Source organism: Lampris incognitus, chromosome 19, assembly GCF_029633865.1.
Source record: "Lampris incognitus isolate fLamInc1 chromosome 19, fLamInc1.hap2, whole genome shotgun sequence".
Taxonomy (NCBI): Eukaryota; Metazoa; Chordata; class Actinopteri; order Lampriformes; family Lampridae; genus Lampris; species Lampris incognitus.
The window spans coordinates 37,928,883-37,949,634 of NC_079229.1; the positions used below are offsets into that span (position 1 = coordinate 37,928,883).

Below are 20,752 nucleotides of genomic sequence, written 5' to 3' on the forward strand. Positions count from 1 at the left end.
ATTAGTAATGTTATGCAATTAGCTGCGCTCCTCCTTTGTGTATTAATTAGCCTTTAATTACTGGAAAGTGTTGCCAGTCATGAGGAGAAACAGGTTGCTCTTGGTGCAGCCGTCACATGCAATGTTTACACACCTCCGTCTCTTCATGTGCTGTCAGCAGGCATACTTTATGTACCAGGTCAAAAATATCCACTTAGACACATTACACTGCCGCCATTTTGCATCCCCCAACTCATGCACACATAAAGTCTCATTCAGCCTCAATTAATTGGGGGTAGAGAAAGTTATGGGGGGGGTCACAGCACACAGGTCACCATAGAAACCAGTACAACCAACATTTTTAAAGGTGGCTGCCAGAGTAATAACAGATTTCTTCTGTACACATCACTGGAACAGACTCCTGTTCCATTTGAACAGAAAAGGTTAGAACAGAGACCGTCCTGAAAGAGACACCAGATAAACCAGTCACAACATCCATTAGACATTAGTAATCAAACAGAGCGGTTTAGAGCTTCCATCAGACATTAGCAATCAAAAAGTGGTTTAGAGCATCCATCAGACATTAGTAATCAATCAGTGGTCTAGAGCAGTGGTTCTCAACCTTTTTGGGGTCTTGGACCCCCTGCGTATTTTTGATCTACCCTGAGGACCCCTCCACCTGATCTTGGGGGAGGGGGGTTGCAATTTGATAGAAACAGTAGAAACTGCATTTTAAATTGCATTATAGCATTTATTCACTCTTTGGGGCAAAAAGAGCTTTCAGTTGTAACTTAGATATAGTTAACAAAACAGAATTCTTATGCAGTAACTTTCAGATAGATGTAACAAAACAGAATATGTATTCAGTAACTTTCAGATATATGTAACAAACCAGAATATGTATTCAGTAACTTTCAGATATATGTAACAACAGAATTTTTATGCAGTAACTTTTAACAATGCAAACGGGAGCGAGATCTCTTATTAAAATACAACAAATTACACTTTTGAAACAGATGTAATTAGAGGAAAAAAGTCCTGTTACCCTTTATAGTTTAGGTAGATAAAGGTCTCAGTCACATTTGAATAAAATAATCCTATTTCTATAAATGTCATAGGATCTTTTTTTAAAGATATTTTATTTTCACTGACCCCTTGCAATTACACCACGGACCACTAGGGGTCCGCGGACCCCCCGGTTGAGAAACACTGGTCTAGAGCATCCATCAGACATTAGTAATCAAACAGTGGTCTAGAGCATCCATCAGACAGTAGTAAGAGAGAGAGAGAGAGAGAGAGAGAGAGAGAGAGAGAGAGAGAGAGAGAGAGAGAGAGAGAGAGAGAGAGAGAGAGAGAGAGAGAGAGAGAGAGAGAGAGAGAGAGAGAGAGAGAGGCGACTGTGGCGTCGGGTGTTGAGCAGACTCAACTGTGGATTATAACCACTCTCAGCCGCTCTCATCACAGTTTGCCCTCTGACGTTGACTCGCAACACAGCATTAAAGCTAATTAAGATGCTGTTTATTAACAGCCGGTGCCCTGGCGTTTACATCTACTGAATAAGGACAACGTCAACAGACAGGTCTGGAAATTAACATTAATTCACTGGTAGATTTCTTGGAAGAATCGGAAAATTAATTTGACCGTAGATTTTTGGTAATTCACTCTACTTCCAGACAGCACTGACAAACACTGAAAATACAACCCCCAACCTTGACTGCAGGCTGAGAGGAACTGAGTATTAATATATATGTATCCAATTATAATATAAACCCAATACAATACAATGTATACCCAATCCCCCCTTAGGGATTAATAGAGTATTTCTGACTCTGATGTGTACGTACTGCCAGGAGACATGGTGTATTTCTCAAGTGAATAAATGGATGAACTCCACAGGTGAATTTTCTTGAAGCAGCATGGAACCAGACACTCTTATTCTCCAGGGGAGGACTTTAACAGACGGACCCGGGAGTCTCATCCGCGTTATTATGAAACCCACTGCTTTTCTGGGCAAGACACGCCCTGTGTAGCATTCAAGTGCTAGGATTGGCCAGGCGTCCAAGTGCTAGGATTGGCCAGGCGTCCAAGTGCTAGGATTGGCCAGGCGTCCATGCTTGCGCTAGGCACGCCCACGAGCCTACTCGCTATTAAAATTAATTGAGGATTTGAGATCTTTGACCACATCCGACGCAAACCGTGTTTGTTTTTTTGTGATTGAATACACTTTTCCACACGTTTTGTGTGCCCTTATTAACAAGTAGTGGTTATCGCCATCAGCCAACTACTTAATACAGAAAAAATGACTCCTTTTCAGGAACTTGCTGCATAATATTATATCAGTATCGTAGTGACTTTTTGACGACAGGCTGACGCTACTCAAAGCGACCTTGTTTTTTTGTTAGCTTAGCTATTTTTTCCACAAAAGGACAAGTGATTGTTCGGTATTATGTAATTGGTTGATCGCGATAATCGCAGTTTGTTAATAAGCATACACAAAACATGTGGGGGTCACAAATTAATAACACTTTAATCAGAGAGGACACCAGAATGCCTTCAGCCTATTCTTTATTAGAGGTCGGGTAGCAGAGGCGTTAAAGTTACCACAATACTGATATAATATTATGCAGCAACAGTTCCTGAAAGGGAGTCATTTTTTCTGTATTAAGTAGTTGGCAAACATGGTTTGCGTCGGAGGTGGTCAAAGATCTCAAATCCTCAATTCATTTTAATAGCGAGTAGGCTCGTGGGCATGCTTAGCGCAAGCATGGACACCTGGCCAATCCTAGTGCTTGGACGCCTGGCCAATCCTAGCGCTTGGACGCCTGGCCAATCCTAGCGCTTGGACGCCTGGCCAATCCTAGTGCTTGGACGCCTGGCCAATCCTAGCGCTTGGATGCTACACAGGGCGTGTCTTGCCCAGAAAAGCAGTGGGTTTCATAATAACGCGTCTCGCGTCCGCCTCTCACTGTATAGCAACAATGTTAGCATTCAGCTAGCATCAATCTGTGTTGGTGCACATGGGAGTGTGTGTGTGTGTGTGTGTGTGTGGTGTCTTTGTGGAAACTAAACTCTCCAGTTAACATTCTTCTAATGTTCAACACTTGTTTTGAATTCACATCAGGTCCCTGCACTGACAGAAAGGCATGATGGGGAGTTTGACTGGGGGCCAACCCCCCAGGGATCTGGTTGGCTGCTGCAGTGTGACTGACAGGTGCCAGGGAACAGGCAGAGCCAATCAGCATCCACTGTTGTTAACCACCAGCACTCAACTCCAATAAAGACTCATTAAAACCACAGTATAATCCAAAATGCTCACTGAGTTTGGCACTGTGTGTGTGTGTGTGTGTGTGTGCGTGCGTGCGTGCGTGCGCACGCGCGACAGAGAGACTATATGAGTTGAGCCTGTTAGATTTCTGCCATCTAAGTAATCTCAAGAAACCCATAGCAGACCACTTCTGAGCATAGTACTCACTCAGTACATAGCTGTCTACAAACCTGTACATCACCGTTAGCTTGGTGTTAGCTCGATGTTACCTTGGTGTTAGCTCGGTGTTAGCTTGGTGTTAGTTTGGGATTACCTCGGTGCTACATTGGTGTTAGCTTGGTGTTAGTTTGGTGCTACCTTGGTGTTAGCTTGGTGTTAGTTTGGTATTACCTCGGTGTTACCTTATTGTTAGTTTGGCGTTAGCTCGGTGTTACCTTAGTTTAGTTTAGTTTAGTGTTTATTTGACAGGGACAACGCACAATTTTACAACTGCGCCAGAGTTAGTCGGCAGCTAATTTGTATCTGCAGTCTCTGGGTAGTCAAACAAACAACAATTAATACAGAAGTAAAAACATAACAATACATAAGAAAACTATTGAACAGGCAGACAAAGAACAAGACAAAATAAAAACATGACAATGCATCAGAAAACCAATAAAATCTGATCTATTTAAAACTGGATATAAATAGCAATCTGGCTTATATGACAACAACATAATATATATGGATTTCATCTATTCAGCAACAATAAATATAAATAGTAATCTGACCTGAAACATCAATAAATAACAATCTGACCTAAACTATGACAACAGCTATAAAAATCAATCTGGCCTATTCAATGGCAGGAAATATACATTACACACAGTCTACGGTCAGGTTGCACCTGCGCTGGTTCCAGCCAGAACCCCAGGCTGCTCCTGACTAAGAAAAATATAGTAACTACTCTGAATAAAAAGTAAAACACAAAGCCTGAGTGAAATCTAAAATATGTGCAAAATGTTAAAGCAAGGACATTTATTTGTGTTTACACGATTATGCTGACACACCTTGGTGTTAGCTCGGTGTTAGCTTGGCGTTAGCTCGGTGCTAGCTTAGTGTTAGCTTGGAGAGAAAACAGAGAAACAATATTCACACAGCAGGTGCTGCTTTTTCAAAGCAAGATCTCTTAAAGTCGATCATATTCATAATTCACAATGTTTATGGGCAGAGAATACAGTAAAATTTTTATTTCTTTGGCATTCACGGACCCAGATATGGATTTTTTTTTAAGCTATAGAGTTCAGAGCTTTAAGAAAGACCAAGACTGTGTTACTTCCCATTTTCCCTCTGGCAGAAAGGAAGGACAGGCATGAAAGCTTCTGCATCATTTAATTGCTACCTGCTAATTGAGTACTTTAGGTAAGACGTTCACAGTCTGTCTGTTGCCAGTCCAGTTACGTCTGAGCTAAACTGATAAATGTGAAAGCAGGGCAGATTACAGTCTGCTTAATGTTTCTGACCACATTACCCTTGATTTAACAAGTGTGGTGGAGGATATTCCGGATCACCACAGAACCTTTAGCTTTCAGTGTGGTTTAGTCCAACATAATATCAGGAATATATATACACAGATGCAGGAAAAAAAAGTTTTAATGCATAGCAGTACAGGCCTGTTTCAGCAGCTGATGAGTGCAAGATTTACGAAACAGACCTGTACTGCTATGCATTACACCTTTTTCCCTGCAACTGTGTTGATATTCCGCTCCTCATCAGTTGAGCACTTATAAACACCATTGACGGTTTCGGGGGGGGTAAAAACCATAAAAATAGATAAATAAATAAATGAAATCCAGTGTGTCAAGTAAATTCTTTATGACAGAGAACAAGCCTGTTTCATGCCATAAGCAATCATCAGCTGTCAATAAAACTACTCGGGAAAGAACATACCATCTACTGCCTCGCCATGCACATCACGTGCACAACATCTAATAGGGAAGGGAGAGGTGCAACGTTCAAAATTTCAAAAACACATGATCGCAAATGGTCCAGTGGGGGGTGGTATTTGTCTATTGTCATGATTTATTTGTAATTACAAATTGGTGCTTATATCTATGTGTGCAGCTTCTGGCCAATTCATTACTGTTATTCAATGTGCACATTTCTGGTTTGCAAATGATAAAATATTTTTCAGTTCGACATAGATTGCACATTTTACTACTGGTTGAATATGCTTTGTTCTTTGAGAGGAACTCACAAGAACACACATATATACACACACACACACACACATATATACACACATACATATATATATATAGATGTAGGAAAAAACGTTTAATACATAGCAGTACAAGCTTGTTTCATGCGTCACACACTCATCAGCTGCTAATGTGATTCAACAAAGAAAACATACAGTATACGTTGTCCTGCATCACGCCCCTAATTTCAGTGGACAGCAACCAGTGAGAGGCGAAAACATTTGACCTATTACAACCAATGGGGTAGGTAGTTATGATGCACAGCATCATGACCAAGGTGACCAAGGTCATGGTCATCATGGCCAAGGCACAGACTCCCTCAATGCAGCCAAACACCACCAACTGCAACTGCCGTGCTAAGGCATCGTCTCCTCTTGAAGGAAAATGCCAGACAGAGGGAGTCATCTACCAGACATCGGTGACAAGAGAAGACAACTGCAAAGTGGACACTTACATGGGATTAACAGAAGGCCCTTTTAAAATTAGGTTTAACACCCACATTGAGTAGCTTTAGAAATGAACATGCCCGACATGCAGCGGCCTTAAGCTGCCACATTTGGTCAATGGTAGACAAGAATATGGGTTACTCTGTTTCATGGAAAATCCTTACAAAGAGCAATGCATATTCAATTAGCGGCAAAAGATGTAACCTGTGCTTGGCAGAGAAGCATTTTGTTATTTGCAGACCTGATATCTACTACTACTACTACTACTACTACTACTACTTTCGGCTGCTCCTGTTAGGGGTCACCACAGCAGATCATCCGTTTCCATTTCTTCCTGTCTTCTGAATCTTCCTCTGTCTCACCAGTCACCTGCATGTCCTCCCTCACCACATCCATAAACCTCCTCTTTGGCCTTCCTCTTCTCCTCTTCCCTGGCAGCTCCATATTCAGCATCCTTCTCCCAACATACCCAGCATCTCTCCTCCACACATGTCCAAGCCATCTAAATCTTGCCTCTCTTGCTTTGTCTCCAAACCGTCCAACCTGAGCTGTCCCTCTAATACAATCGTTCCTAATCCTGTCCTTCGTCACTCCCAGTGAAAATCTTATCATCTTCCAACTCTGCCACCTCCAGCTCCACCTCTTGTCTTTTCGTCAGTGCCACTGTCTCCAAACCATATAACATAGCTGGTCTCACTACCATCTTGCAAACATTCCCTTTAACTCTTGCTGGTACCCTTCTGTCACACATCACTCCTGACACTCTTCTCCACCCACTCCACCCTGCCTGCACTCTCTTCTTCACCTCTCTCCTGCACTCCCCGTTACTTTGAACAGTTGACCCCAAGTATTTAAACTCATATGCCTTCATCACCTCTACTCCTTGCATCCTCACCATTCCACTGACCTCCCTCTCATTCACGCATATGTATTCCATCTTGCTCCTACTGACTTTCATTCCTCTTCTCTCCAGTGCATACCTCCACCTCTCCAGGCTCTCCTCCACCTGCACCCTACTCTCACTACAGATCACACTGTCATCTGCAAACATCACAGTCCACGGAGACTCCTGCCTGATCTCGTCCGTCAACCTGTCCATCACCATTGCAAACAAGAAAGGGCTCAGAGGCCGCTCTGGTGGCTGTGCGGAATAAACCGCCACTCTTGCAACCCGCTCGTCATGTGGCTGGGAGGTTCGTATCCCAGACTCGCAGTAACCGGTCACGGCCAGAGCATCCACAGGGTAAGGCATTCATTAGGCCACCCTTACCCGAGGGATAGTGGGTGTAGATCGGTGTAGTGTTCAAGGACTCGTCGTTCTCCAGCGACCCCTCTGGCCCACTCGGGCGCCTGCAGCCAAGCAACTGAAAGCATTCTCCCTACGCCTCCTTCGCGGCCTGAAGGTGATGCAATCCATGCGAGGCTTCAGTGTGTAAAATAGCGAGAGCAGCCGACACGAGTTTGAAGGAAGCTGGTGTTACGACTATCTCCTTCCTGTGGAAACGTGAGCCAGGGGAGTTATTCGACAAGAGTTACGGCCATATGCCATTTGGTTAATCGGGTGGGATAAGGGGAAAAAACTAGAAATAAATTTATTAAAAAAAAGAAAGGGCTCAGAGCCGATCCTTGATGTAATCCCACCTCCACCTTGAACCCATCTGTCATTCCAACCACACACCTCACCACTGTCACACTTCCCTCATACATATCCTGCACCACTCCTACATACTTCTCTGCCACTCCCGACTTCCTCATACAATACCACACCTCCTCTCTCAGCACCCTGTCATATGCTTTCTCTAAATCTACAAAGACACAATGTAACTCTTTCTGGCCTTCTCTATACTTCTCCATCAACATTCTCAAAGCAAACATCACATCTGTGGTGCTCTTTCATGGCATGAAACCACACTGCTGCTGCTGATCATCACCTCTCCTCCTCTTAACCTAGCTTCTATTACTCTTTCCCATATCTTCATGCTGTGGCTCATCAACTTTATACCTCTGTAGTTGCTGCAGTTCTGCACATCACCCTTGTTCTTGAAAATCGGTACCAGTATGCTTCTTCTCCACTCCTCAGGCATCCTCTCACTTTCCAAGATTGTGTTAAACAATCTAGTTAAAAACCCCACTGCCATCTCTCCTAAACACCTCCATGCCTCCACAGGTATGTCATCTGGACCAACCGCCTTTCCACTCTTCATCCTCTTCATAGCTGCCCTCACTTCCTCCTTGCTACTCCACTACATTTCCTGATTCACTATCCCCACATCATCCAACCTTCTCTCTCTCTCATTTTCTTCATTCATCAGCCCCTCAAAGTACTCCTTCCACCTTCTCAGCACACTCTCCTCACTTGTCAGCACAGCTCCATCTCTATCCTTGACCGCCCTAACTTGCTGCACATCCTACCCAGCTCTGTCTCTCTGTCTAGCCAATCGGTACAAGTCCTTTTCTTCTTCCTTAGTGTCCAACCTGTCATACAACTCACCATATACCTTTTCCTTTGCCACCTCTCTCTTCACTTTACGCTACTTCTCCTTGTACTCCTGTCTACTTTCTTCATCTCTCTGACTATCCCACTTCTTCGTTGCCAACCTTTTCCTCTGTATAATTTGCTGTACTTCCTCATTCCACCACCAAGTCTCCTTGTCTTCCTTCCTCTGTCGTGATGACACACCAAGTACCTTCCTAGCTGTCTCCCTCACTATTTCTCCAGTGGTTGCCCAGCCATCTGGCAACTCTTCACTACCACCCAGTGCCTGTCTTACCTCCTGCCTGAACTCCACACAACAGTCTTCCTTCTTCAACTTCAACCATTTGATCTTCGGCTCTGCCTTCACTCGCTTCCTCTTCTTGATCTCCAAAGTCATCCTACAGACCACCATGCGATGCGGCCTAGCTATGTTCTCCCGTCACCACCTTGCAGTCTCCAATCCCTTTTAGATGGCGCCTTCTACATAAGATATAGTCCACCTGTGTGCACTTTCCTCCACTCTTGTACGTCACCGTGTTCCTCCCTCTTCCTGAAATATGTATTCACCACAGCCATTTCCATCCTTTTCACAAACTCCACCACCATCTGTCCTTCCACATTTCTGTCCTTAACACCATACCTACCTATCACATCCTCATCACCTCTGTTCCCTTCACCAACATGTCCATTGAAGTCCGCTCCAATCACCACTCTCTCCTCCTTGGGTACCCTCTCCATCATGTCATCCAACTCACTCCAGAATTCTTCTTTCTCTTCCATCTCACACCCAACTTGCAGGGCATATGAGCTGACAACATTCATCAACACACCTTCAATTTCTAGCTTCATACTCATCACTCTGTCTGACACTCTCTTCACCTCCAGCACACTCTTGACATACTCTTCCTTCAGAATTACCCCTACCCATTTCTCCTCCCGTTCGCACCATGGTAGTAGAGTTTGAACCCACCTCCAATACTCCTGACCTTACCCCCCTTCCATCTGGTCTCTTGCACACACAGTATGCCTACCTTTCTTCTTTCCATCATGTCAGCCAGCTCTCTCCCTTTACCAGTCATAGTGCCAACGTTCAAAGTTCCAACTCTCACCTCCACACTCCTACCCTTCCTCCTCTCCCGCTGCCTCTGGACATGCCTTCCCCCTCTCCTTCTCCTTCACCCAACAGTAGCATAGTTTCCACCGGCACCCCGCTGGTTAACAGTACCGGTGGTGGTCGCTGGTAACCCGGACCTCGACCGATCTGGTATGGAAATCTGTTTTATGAGCCGCATATTTAATTTGGCAAAGATTTTACACCAGATGCCCTTTCTGATGCAACCCTCCCCATTTATCCAGGCTTGGGACCGGCACTAAGAATGCACTAGCTTGCGCATCCTCAGGGGCTGGGTCTGACCCTTTCGTCGACTGGTTAGCGCAGTCGATCATGGTGCAAGCGATCTGGGTTTGTGTCTTGGCTGCAGCGGTTCCCGGCTGCCCCCCGAATTCGCTACACAGGCCTAATATGTCTACCTTAAATAGTAGAAATGAATTGGCCACCAGCTGTAGACACCGAAAAAATATCTCCTTTCTAACTACAAGTACAATGTTTTTATTATTCCCCCCCATTAGATGATACACGTGACATCTATTAGATGTTGTATTCTGATATTTTAACTGCCTGCCCTTCCAACTGTGCCCCAACACCACCCCACTATATGATTTACATAAATTAGCCCATTTGACGTTACCTTGTTGTATTCTAAATGTAGGCTATTTCAGCAGTGCCCTGGTCCTTTAAATGCTTTTTCAAATCAAGTCCCAACCCCTTACACCATTGGTTGCAATGTTTTCTACCCTACCATTGGTTGCTGTGCATCGTAACTACCTACCCCATTGGTTATAATAGTTCAAATGTTTTCTCCTCTCACTGGTTGCTGTCCACTGAAAGCAGGGGCATGATGCGGGGAAAGGTAAAGTGTATGTTTTTCTTTGTTGAATCACATTAGCAGCTGATGAGTGCGTGACGCATGAAACAAGCTTGTACTGCTATGTATTGAAAGTTTTTTCCTACATATATATATATGTACACTACCGTTCAAAAGTTTGGGATCACCCAAACAATTTCATGTTTTCCATGAAAAGTCACACTTATTCACCACCATATGTTGTGAAATGAATAGAAAATAGAGTCAAGACATTGACAAGGTTAGAAATAATGATTTGTATTTGAAATAAGATTTTTTTTACATCAAACTTTGCTTTCGTCAAAGAATCCTCCATTTGCAGCAATTACAGCATTGCAGACCTTTGGCATTCTAGCTGTTAATTTGTTGAGGTAATCTGGAGAAATTGCACCCCACGCTTCCAGAAGCAGCTCCCACAAGTTGGATTGGTTGGATGGGCTCTTCTTTGAGCAGATTGAGTTTCTGGAGCATCACATTTGTGGGGTCAATTAAACGCTCAAAATGGCCAGAAAAAGAGAACTTTCATCTGAAACTCGACAGTCTATTCTTGTTCTTAGAAATGAAGGCTATTCCATGCGAGAAATTGCTAAGAAATTGAAGATTTCCTACACCGGTGTGTACTACTCCCTTCAGAGGACAGCACAAACAGGCTCTAACAGGTACTATTTAATGAAGATGCCAGTTGGGGACCTGTGAGGCGTCTGTTTCTCAAACTAGAGACTCTAATGTACTTATCTTCTTGCTCAGTTGTGCAACGCGGCCTCCCACTTCTTTTTCTACTCTGGTTAGAGCCTGTTTGTGCTGTCCTCTGAAGGGAGTAGTACACACCGGTGTAGGAAATCTTCAATTTCTTAGCAATTTCTCGCATGGAATAGCCTTCATTTCTAAGAACAAGAATAGACTGTCGAGTTTCAGATGAAAGTTCTCTTTTTCTGGCCATTTTGAGCGTTTAATTGACCCCACAAATGTGATGCTCCAGAAACTCAATCTGCTCAAAGAAGTGCCCATCCAACCAATCCAACTTGTGGGAGCTGCTTCTGGAAGCGTGGGGTGCAATTTCTCCAGATTACCTCAACAAATTAATAGCTAGAATGCCAAAGGTCTGCAATGCTGTAATTGCTGCAAATGGAGGATTCTTTGACGAAAGCAAAGTTTGATGTAAAAAAAATCTTATTTCAAATACAAATCATTATTTCTAACCTTGTCAATGTCTTGACTCTATTTTCTATTCATTTCACAACATATGGTGGTGAATAAGTGTGACTTTTCATGGAAAACACAAAATTGTTTGGGTGATCCCAAACTTTTGAACGGTAGTGTATGTATGTATGTATGTATGTATGTATGTATGTATGTCTCCATCAGGGAGCAGGGCTGATAAACCAGGACAGGGCAGTGATATCATTAGAGCCTTGACCAATGAGGATGTGTTCCGTTTCTGTGGACATCACGGTCCTCTCCTTAGCACTCAGTTTGATGCGGTGGCTGAAGTTGGTACTGCAGCTTAAATTCTACTGGACCAGATCTGTCTAAAGGTCTAAACGTTTTAAGAGGAAACAATGTTACACATTTAAAACCTGCTGTGAATTATTAAATTATTAATCTATATTATTTTTACTATTATTATCACTATCATTACTTTTTCCAGCAGCCCACACCTCTTTGAGAATCACTGACTGAACTAACAGCAAGAAGACCAGTGGGGTTAGTAGTACAGATAGAAACTTACTTTAAAGATGGGACAACACTGGAAGCAGCAAGTAGGCTCCCTTGTATACCAGATTGTTTACACTTTCAAATGATAATATAAATCTACTACTAACCCCAGCCTGAAGAGGTGTTACAATGCATTCTGGGAATTGGATGCACACCATCTGTTACTGATTGGCCACGTGCCTTGACAGAGGGAGGACTTTATAGGTTGGGTTGGTCTTGTGTTGACCTGGCATAGCAAAAGCAACACTGGAGCCAATAGTAACACAGACAGCCAAGGTGATAATAAGCAGCCAGTAGCTGCAGGAGAAATTACCATCTGTCTAATTACAAGGAAAGAAAAACCAAGAGAACATATTTTCATAGAAACCCTTTCCAATCTACCATGCTAATATCTCCATGTTTAACTCAGCTGTTAGTAAAACAGAGGTTCGTTTGGAATCCGGAAGACTTTTTTGTGTTGGTTATTTCCATCCACTCTCTGAATTTAACATGGAAGAGAACCTGTCCTCAAATAGCAAGGGGATCTAGTATGTTCTCTGAGCTAATGCTAGCATATCAGATATAATGTCAGTGGAAATATTTGCTGGCCTTGCTAATGCTGCCATAGCACCTGGGGATGAAGAGCTAGCTTTCTGCTGTAACATTAAAAATGAATTTGACTATTTATCACTAATTTTGTCTTCCACTTGTCCCAGTTGTCCCAGTGAGCCTGCAGGTGCATACTGGGAGAACATGATGCACCTGTTCATCATAAATGAAAAATAAAGAATGAGTGTATGTGTTACTGTGTCAGACCACTAGACAGGTCAAAGGTCAAAGCTCACACCAAGCTATGTGATGCGGTGAACTGTCAATATGAGAGAGGGAGAAAGTGACAGACAGACAGACAGACAGATGGTGTCTTACCTTTAGTGGCCACCATAACACAGTCTATCTTTGTCTCCTGTTGGGGTAAAAAGACAAAAATTATTTTTCTTTCAACGTTACTTACACATACACACATACATACAAATATAAACACAGTGGACAGATGGCACCGATCAGAGAATCTGCTGCCATTAAACAACCAGCCCTCTCTCTTTGTCTCTCTCTCTTTGTCTCTCTCTTTCTCTCTGAGCGGAAGTGCGAGTGAGTGGACGCAGTCGCAGCGTGTTGCTTCGGTGTGAGTGAGTTTCTAAAACGAGAGTCTTTTTCTATCCGTCTTGTCATTTTCATGTGTTCTGTGTTGTTTTGTTGTCTTTAGTTAGGTTTTTCAGTGGTAAGTTTAAGTGGAGTTGTTTTCTTTAGTTCGGGAGTGGTGCTACCGGCCTGGTGGGGCAATATGGCCGCTGTGGGAGGTGGAGGAATGGCATTTGAAAAGTTGACATGCCGGCATGCGATTAAAGTGGCTCCAGGGGTCACGAGCTCGGTGGAGGAATGCTGCCTCGCGATCGGTGAACATGTGGGATATGGAAGCATAAAATCAACATCCAGAATGAACAGTGCTGTGGTCATGTTTCTTGATAGCGTTGATAAAGCCACGTTTACTCCCGTTCTACTACGAGTTAATATCCGGCCAAGAGAATCACCATTTCTAATGCCCCCCCCCCCCCCGTTCATGAGAAATGCAGCTTTGAAGGAGCTTGCAAGATACGGACAGCTTGTGTCCCCGATAATAATGGTCTCTTCGGGTTGCCAGTCTCCTCACTTGAAACATGTTGTGTCCCATAGGAGACAAGGTTTTAAGGTTTTTTTTTACCCGTTTTATTGTTTTAAACATTTTAATGTGTTTAAACGATGTAACATATTTCCAGTTTGTTTCTCTGACCACTCCCTTGTAGAGTGTTTGGTTTTCATAAAGAGTGTTAAAACAAATAGTGCTTTCTGGCATTTTAACACAGGCCTTCTAATTGATAACAACTTTAGAGATGCTTTCAATTTTTTCTGGGGCCAATACAGAAACTGAAGGTCTGATTTTAGTTCTCTACAGCAATGTTGGGTCATTGGCAAGTGCCAGATAAAGCAGTTTTGCCGGCAGTACACTCGCAATGTCACCAGAGACATAGCCAAACCTATGAGAGATCTAGAGGATGAAATGGTGGAACTACAGAATTTGGCAGATTCCACAGGAGATAGAGGCCATATAAAGGCTCTCAAATCCAAAAAGTCTGCTTTGGCTAGCCTGTTGGGTATTACAGTACAGGGGGCACTCGTCTGCTCACGCTTTCTGAATATCACACATATGGATGTGCCTTCTCACTTTTTCCTTAGTCTAGCGCGCAAGAACGAGCAGAGAAAGACCATCCACTCTCTGCATACTAACACTGGTGTGCAGCTATCAGATCTTCTGAGATCCTGAAATACGCAGCAGGGTTTTACAGTGATCTCAATAAGAGTGAATTCAGGCAGGATGTGCTGGGGGCTGAATCATTCTATGATGGGCTAAAAAAGGTTGAGGAAGCACTCAATACAGAACTCGAGGCACAACTGTCCCCTGAAGAACTTCATGACGCCCTGCAAAGTCTGGAAATTGGCAAGGCACCTGGTATAGATGATTTACCTGTTGACTTCTATAAGTCTTTTTGGCTGGTGCTCGGAGGGGATTTGTTGACTGTGCTGAGGAACAGTGCAACTGAGGGGCGGTTGCCTCAGAGTTGCAGAAGGGTCATTACTCTCGCCAAAAAAGGGGATTTGCAAGACATTAAGAGCTGGTGGCCAGTTTCCCTGCTCTGCACTAATTACAAGATCTTTTCTTAGATGTTAGCAATCAGACTAAGAAAAGTGATGAAGGAGGTCATCCGTGTTGACCAGACTTACTGTGTGCCCGGTAGGCTGATCACTGACAACATAATATTAATTAGGGATGTTTTGGACATCTTTAGTTCATTGGGAGTTGAAACTGGTCTCATTTCCATAGATCAGGAAAAGGCTTTTGACCGGGTTGAACACCAGCACTTGTTGGCAAACCATGAAAGCGTTCGGTTTCAGCAAATGTTTTATAGCTAAGATCAAGGTTTTGTACAGTGACATTGAGAGTGTACTTAAAATTAACGGTGGTTTGAGTGTTCCTTTTAAGTTTCAAAGGGGAATCAGGCAGGGATGTTCTTTGTCTGGAATGTTGTACTCTGTGGCCATTGAGCCCCTGTTGCATAAATTGAGGTGTGAGTGGTCTGGAGTCGCTTTTGCTGGTTGTAGCGCAACTTTTAAACTCGCTGCCTATGCAGATGATGTATCCGTTTTTGTAAAGAACCAAAGATATGTTGATGTTTTAGTAGAAAATGTTAACAAGTTTGGTCAAATATCATCAACTAGGTCCGCGGTGGCGTAGCGGTCTAAGCATCGGCTTGGTGTCGATGCAGTTGCCCACTGGGGACTGGGGTTCGCGCCCCGGTCTCGTCAGATCCGACTATGGCCGGACTCGACGAAGCAGCAATCATTGGCAACGCTGTCTTCGGGAGGGGGGCGGAGTCGGCTTGTGTTCGTCATGTGAATGCGTCTCTGTGTGTGTCGGAAAAACAGTGGTTCGGCTTGGATTCGCCTTGTCACGAAAGTGGGGAGGCGCTTTCCTGCGAGACTGCCGGCCGGAGAGATGCAGTTGGCGAACGCATGCAATACGAGGGTGGGTGTTTGAATTAAAATAGGGATCAATTGGCCACTAAATTGGGAGAAAAAAGGGAAAAATCAGAAATAAATTTTTTAAATATCATCAGCTAGGGTACGGGGGGGAAAAGTGAAGTGGTGATGGTAGGAGAGGGATTGAATGGTAAGTTCACATTACCTCGGGGGTTGACATGGAAAAGGGGAGGGATGAAATATCTGGGAGTGTTTGTGTGGAATGAAACTTTTTCAAATAAGAATTGGGAGAATGTTTAAGAAAAAGTACAAGGGCGTCTTAGGAAGTGGAAATAGACTTTACCAAAAAATGTCATATAGGGGTCACATGTTAGTGATCAACAACCTGGTGTCATCAACTCCATGGCATTGATTAACATGCGTTGATCCTCCAACCAACCTTCTGGCCAAGATTCAAACTGTACTGGTGAACTTTTTCTGGGACAACTTGCACTGGATTCCTCAGTGTGCTGTACCTTCCTAAAGATGAAGGGGGTCAAGGACTGATCCATCTGGCCAGCAGGCATGCAGCCTTCTGCCTCCAGTTCATTCAGAGATTGCCACTGGCCTAGAGACTTAGTGTGGAGACCAGTAGCCTGTGCAATACTTCAGTGTTGTTGTGGACTCTGCATAAACTTGCCTTTGTTTTTAATGGATCTTAACAACCCAAACCTCAATGGATTACCTGGTTTTTATCATGGGCTCATAAGGGTGTGAAATATGTTTATATTTTTAAGAAGGAGAGAACGGGCTGTTCTGACTCTCTGAGCTGGCTTGTAAGAGAACCAGTGGTGTATGGTGGGTGTATGGACATGCCTTGCGACATAGGACCCACTGTGTCATAACTGTGTTCTGCCAGGCAATGGTCATCATGTTGGGTCAAGTGGTGGAGCTGGCTGGGCCCAATCTTCACAATGCTGCTGCACTAGTATCTCATCTGGGAGTGAAATCTACACGCCTCATTAATCGGGTGCTATGTAAGTGGAACAGTCAGCTCAGAGAAAAAGAACAGGAACTTTTAACATCATACTGTAGTGGTTTTACTCATCCAAATTTTGAAGATCAATTTCCTGTTTTAAAAATTGTTCCTGATCTGAAAAATTGCACGGGGCCATTTTCAGATTTGGGAAATGTTCTTACTGTGAGTCTGAATGTACTAAAAGGTAAGACCATGTACAGTATGCTGGTAAAAATCCTGAATAAAGAAAAACTGAGTGGTCGGACTGATACACCCTGGAAAGCCCAGCTGAGCTTGGGAGAGAATGTGAAGCCAGTCTGGAGGGGTTTATACAAACCACCGTTCATTAAAAAAGCTAGTGATCTGCAGTGGAGGGTCTTGCATGGTATAGTGGTGGTCAATGCTTTTGTTTCTGTGCTAGACCCTAATGTGAATGCAACTGTCCCTATTGTGCCCAGAGAGAAACAGTTTTCCATTGTGTAGAATGTGTGAGGCTTCCACCCCTGTTTCTGCTACTAGAACATTTATTTAGCTCATCTGGGGTAAGTTTTTGCAGACACAATTTTATTCTTGGTTTCAAATACAGCCAATGTGTAAAATTCAAATGCCAAGTGTTGAACTTCATTGCAGGGCAGGCAAAAATGTCTATCTATGTGAGCCGGAAAAACAGAAGTGAAGAGTGTGTAGAATGTGATGTTGAACTGATGGTCCAGGCAAGAATGAGGTAGATTTTAATTCTTACAGAGCAATGAAGGATCTGGACAAGTTCACAGCCATGTGGTGTTATAAAGGTGCTGTGTCCAACTATAGAGGATGAGCTGGTTTCTGCTGCAGAGCTTGGATAAAATGGTCTTACCTGTTTTGTTTTATGTTTTAAGTTGTTGACTGATAAAGATGAGTGTTAAGTGTTTGTAATTTGACAAATATTGTTTATATTGTTCAAAAGATATCAAGTCTGTCTTTCTGATAAGTTCTTGTTAAAGACTTCTTTTAAAAGTTCAATTCAATTCTCCCTCTCTGTCTCTCTTACTGTCTGTCTTTCTGTTGCTGTCTTTCTCTCTCTCTGTCTCTATTTCTCTGTCTTTCTGTCTCTCTCTGTCTCTCTTTCTCTCACTTTCTGTCTCTCTTTCTCTGTCTCTCTGCCTCTCTCGCTTTCTGACTCGGTCTCTCTCTCTGTCTTTCTGTTGCTTTCTCTCTGACTCTCTCTGCCTCTCTCTCTTTCTGCCTCTCTCTCTTTCTGACTGTCTCTCTCTGCCTCTCTTGCTTTCTGACTCGGTCTCTCTCTCTGTCTTTCTGTCGCTCTCTGCCTCTCTCGCTTTCTGACTCGGTCTTTCTCTCTGTCTTTCTGTCGCTCTCTTTCTCTGTTTCTCTCTGCCTCTCTCGCTTTCTGACTCGGTCTCTCTCTCTGTCTTTCTGTCGCTCTCTCTCTGTCTCTCTCGCTTTCTGACTCGGTCTCTCTCTCTGTCTTTCTGTCGCTCTCTCTCTGCCTCTCTCGCTTTCTGACTCGGTCTCTGTCTCTGTCTTTCTGTCGCTCTCTCTCTGTCTCTCTCGCTTTCTGACTCGGTCTCTCTCTCTGTCTTTCTGTCGCTCTCTCTCTGTCTCTCTCGCTTTCTGACTCGGTCTCTCTCTCTGTCTTTCTGTCGCTCTCTCTCTGCATCTCTCACTTTCTGACTCGGTCTCTGTCTCTCTGCCTCTCTCGCTTTCTGACTCGGTTTCTCTGCCTTTCTGTCCCTCTCTTTCTCTGTTTCCCTCTGCCTCTCTCTCTTTCTGACTCTGTCTCTCTCTGCCTCTCTCGCTTTCTGACTCGGTCTCTCTCTCTGTCTTTCTGTTGCTCTCTCTCTGTCTCTCTCTGCCTCTGTCTTTCTGTCGCTCTCTCTCTGCCTCTCTCGCTTTCTGACTCGGTCTCTCTCTGCCTCTCTCGCTTTCTGACTCGGTCTCTCTCTGTCTTTCTGTTGCTTTCTCTCTGACTCTCTCTGCCTCTCTCTCTTTCTGACTGTCTCTCTCTGCCTCTCTTGCTTTCTGACTCGGTCTCTCTCTCTGTCTTTCTGTCGCTCTCTGCCTCTCTCGCTTTCTGACTCGGTCTTTCTCTCTGTCTTTCTGTCGCTCTCTTTCTCTGTTTCTCTCTGCCTCACTCGCTTTCTGACTCGGTCTCTCTCTCTGTCTTTCTGTCGCTCTCTCTCTGTCTCTCTCGCTTTCTGACTCGGTCTCTCTCTCTGTCTTTCTGTCGCTCTCTCTCTGCCTCTCTCGCTTTCTGACTCGGTCTCTGTCTCTGTCTTTCTGTCGCTCTCTCTCTGTCTCTCTCGCTTTCTGACTCGGTCTCTCTCTCTGTCTTTCTGTCGCTCTCTCTCTGTCTCTCTCGCTTTCTGACTCGGTCTCTCTCTCTGTCTTTCTGTCGCTCTCTCTCTGCATCTCTCACTTTCTGACTCGGTCTCTGTCTCTCTGCCTCTCTCGCTTTCTGACTCGGTTTCTCTGCCTTTCTGTCCCTCTCTTTCTCTGTTTCCCTCTGCCTCTCTCTCTTTCTGACTCTGTCTCTCTCTGCCTCTCTCGCTTTCTGACTCGGTCTCTCTCTGTCTTTCTGTTGCTCTCTCTCTGTCTCTCTCTGCCTCTGTCTTTCTGTCGCTCTCTCTCTGCCTCTCTCGCTTTCTGACTCGGTCTCTCTCTGCCTCTCTCGCTTTCTGACTCTGTCTCTCTCTCTGTCTTTCTGTCGCTCTCTCTGTCTCTCTCGCTTTCTGACTCGGTCTCTCTCTGTCTCTCTGCCTCTCTCGCTTTCTGACTCGGTCTCTCTCTCTGTCTTTCTGTCGCTCTCTCTCTGCATCTCTCACTTTCTGACTCGGTCTCTCTCTGTCTCTCTGCCTCTCTCGCTTTCTGACTCGGTCTTTCTCTGTCTTTCTGTCGCTCTCTTTCTCTGTTTCCCTCTGCCTCTCTCTCTTTCTGACTCTGTCTCTCTCTGCCTCTCTCGCTTTCTGACTCGGTCTCTCTGCCTCTCTCGCTTTCTGACTCGGTCTCTCTCTCTGTCTTTCTGTCGCTCTCTCTCTGTCTCTCTCACTTTCTGACTCGGTCTCTCTCTGTCTCTCTGCCTCTCTCGCTTTCTGACTCGGTCTCTCTCTGTCGTTCTGCCTCTCTCGCTTTCTGACTCGGTCTCTCTCTGTCTCTCTGCCTCTCTCGCTTTCTGACTCGGTCTCTCTCTGTCTCTCTCGCTTTCTGACTCGGTCTCTCTCTCTGTCTTTCTGTCGCTCTCTCTCTGCATCTCTCGCTTTCTGACTCGGTCTCTCTCTGTCTCTCTGCCTCTCTTGCTTTCTGACTTGGTCTTTCTCTCTGTCTTTCTGTCGCTCTCTCTCTGTCTCTCTCGCTTTCTGACTCGGTCTCTGTCTCTCTGCCTCTCTCGCTTTCTGACTCGGTCTCTCTCTGTCTCTCTGTCTCTCTCGCTTTCTGACTCGGTCTCTCTCTCTGTCTTTCTGTCGCTCTCTCTCTGCATCTCTCGCTTTCTGACTCGGTCTCTCTCTGTCTCTCTGTCTCTCTCGCTTTCTGACTCGGTCTCTCTCTCTGTCTTTCTGTCGCTCTCTCTCTGCATCTCTCGCTTTCTGACTCGGTCTCGCTCTGTCTCTCTGTCTCTCTCGCTTTCTGACTCGGTCTCTCTCTCTGTCTTTCTGTCGCTCTCTCTCTGCCTCTCTCGCTTTCTGACTCGGTCTCTCTCTGTCTCTCTGTCTCTCTCGCTTTCTGACTCGGTCTCTCTCTCTGTCTTTCTGTCGCTCTCTCTCTGCATCTCTCGCTTTCTGACTCGGTCTCTCTCTGTCTCTCTGCCTCTCTCGCTTTCTGACTTGGTCTTTCTCTCTGTCTTTCTGTCGCTCTCTTTCTCTGTTTCCCTCTGCCTCTCTCTCTTTCTGACTCTGTCTCTCTCTGCCTCTCTCGCTTTCCGACTCGGTCTCTCTCTCTGTCTTTCTGTCGCTCTCTCTCTGCCTCTCTGTCTTTCTGTCGCTCTCTCTCTGTCTCTCTCTGCCTCTCTCTCTTTCTGATTCTGTCTCCCTCTCTGTTTTTCTGTCTCTCTTTCTCTGTCTCACTCTTTCTGTCTCTTATCCTCTTTCTCAGTCTGTCACTGTGCCTCCAGGCTCTACCTCTT

The 20,752-nt window shown here is 44.6% G+C and overlaps 1 protein-coding gene across 3 annotated transcripts in view; it reads right to left on the reverse strand.

The window, feature by feature from the left end:
* Positions 1-20,752, reverse strand: part of LOC130129970 (receptor-type tyrosine-protein phosphatase mu-like) — a 390,986-nt gene that overhangs the window by 107,686 nt on the left and 262,548 nt on the right. For all 3 annotated transcript variants that reach the window (XM_056299678.1, XM_056299677.1, XM_056299679.1), the window contains exon 17: positions 12,993-13,029. In XM_056299678.1, coding sequence (XP_056155653.1) covers positions 12,993-13,029 — 37 coding nt within the window. The remainder of the gene's footprint in view (positions 1-12,992; positions 13,030-20,752) is intronic.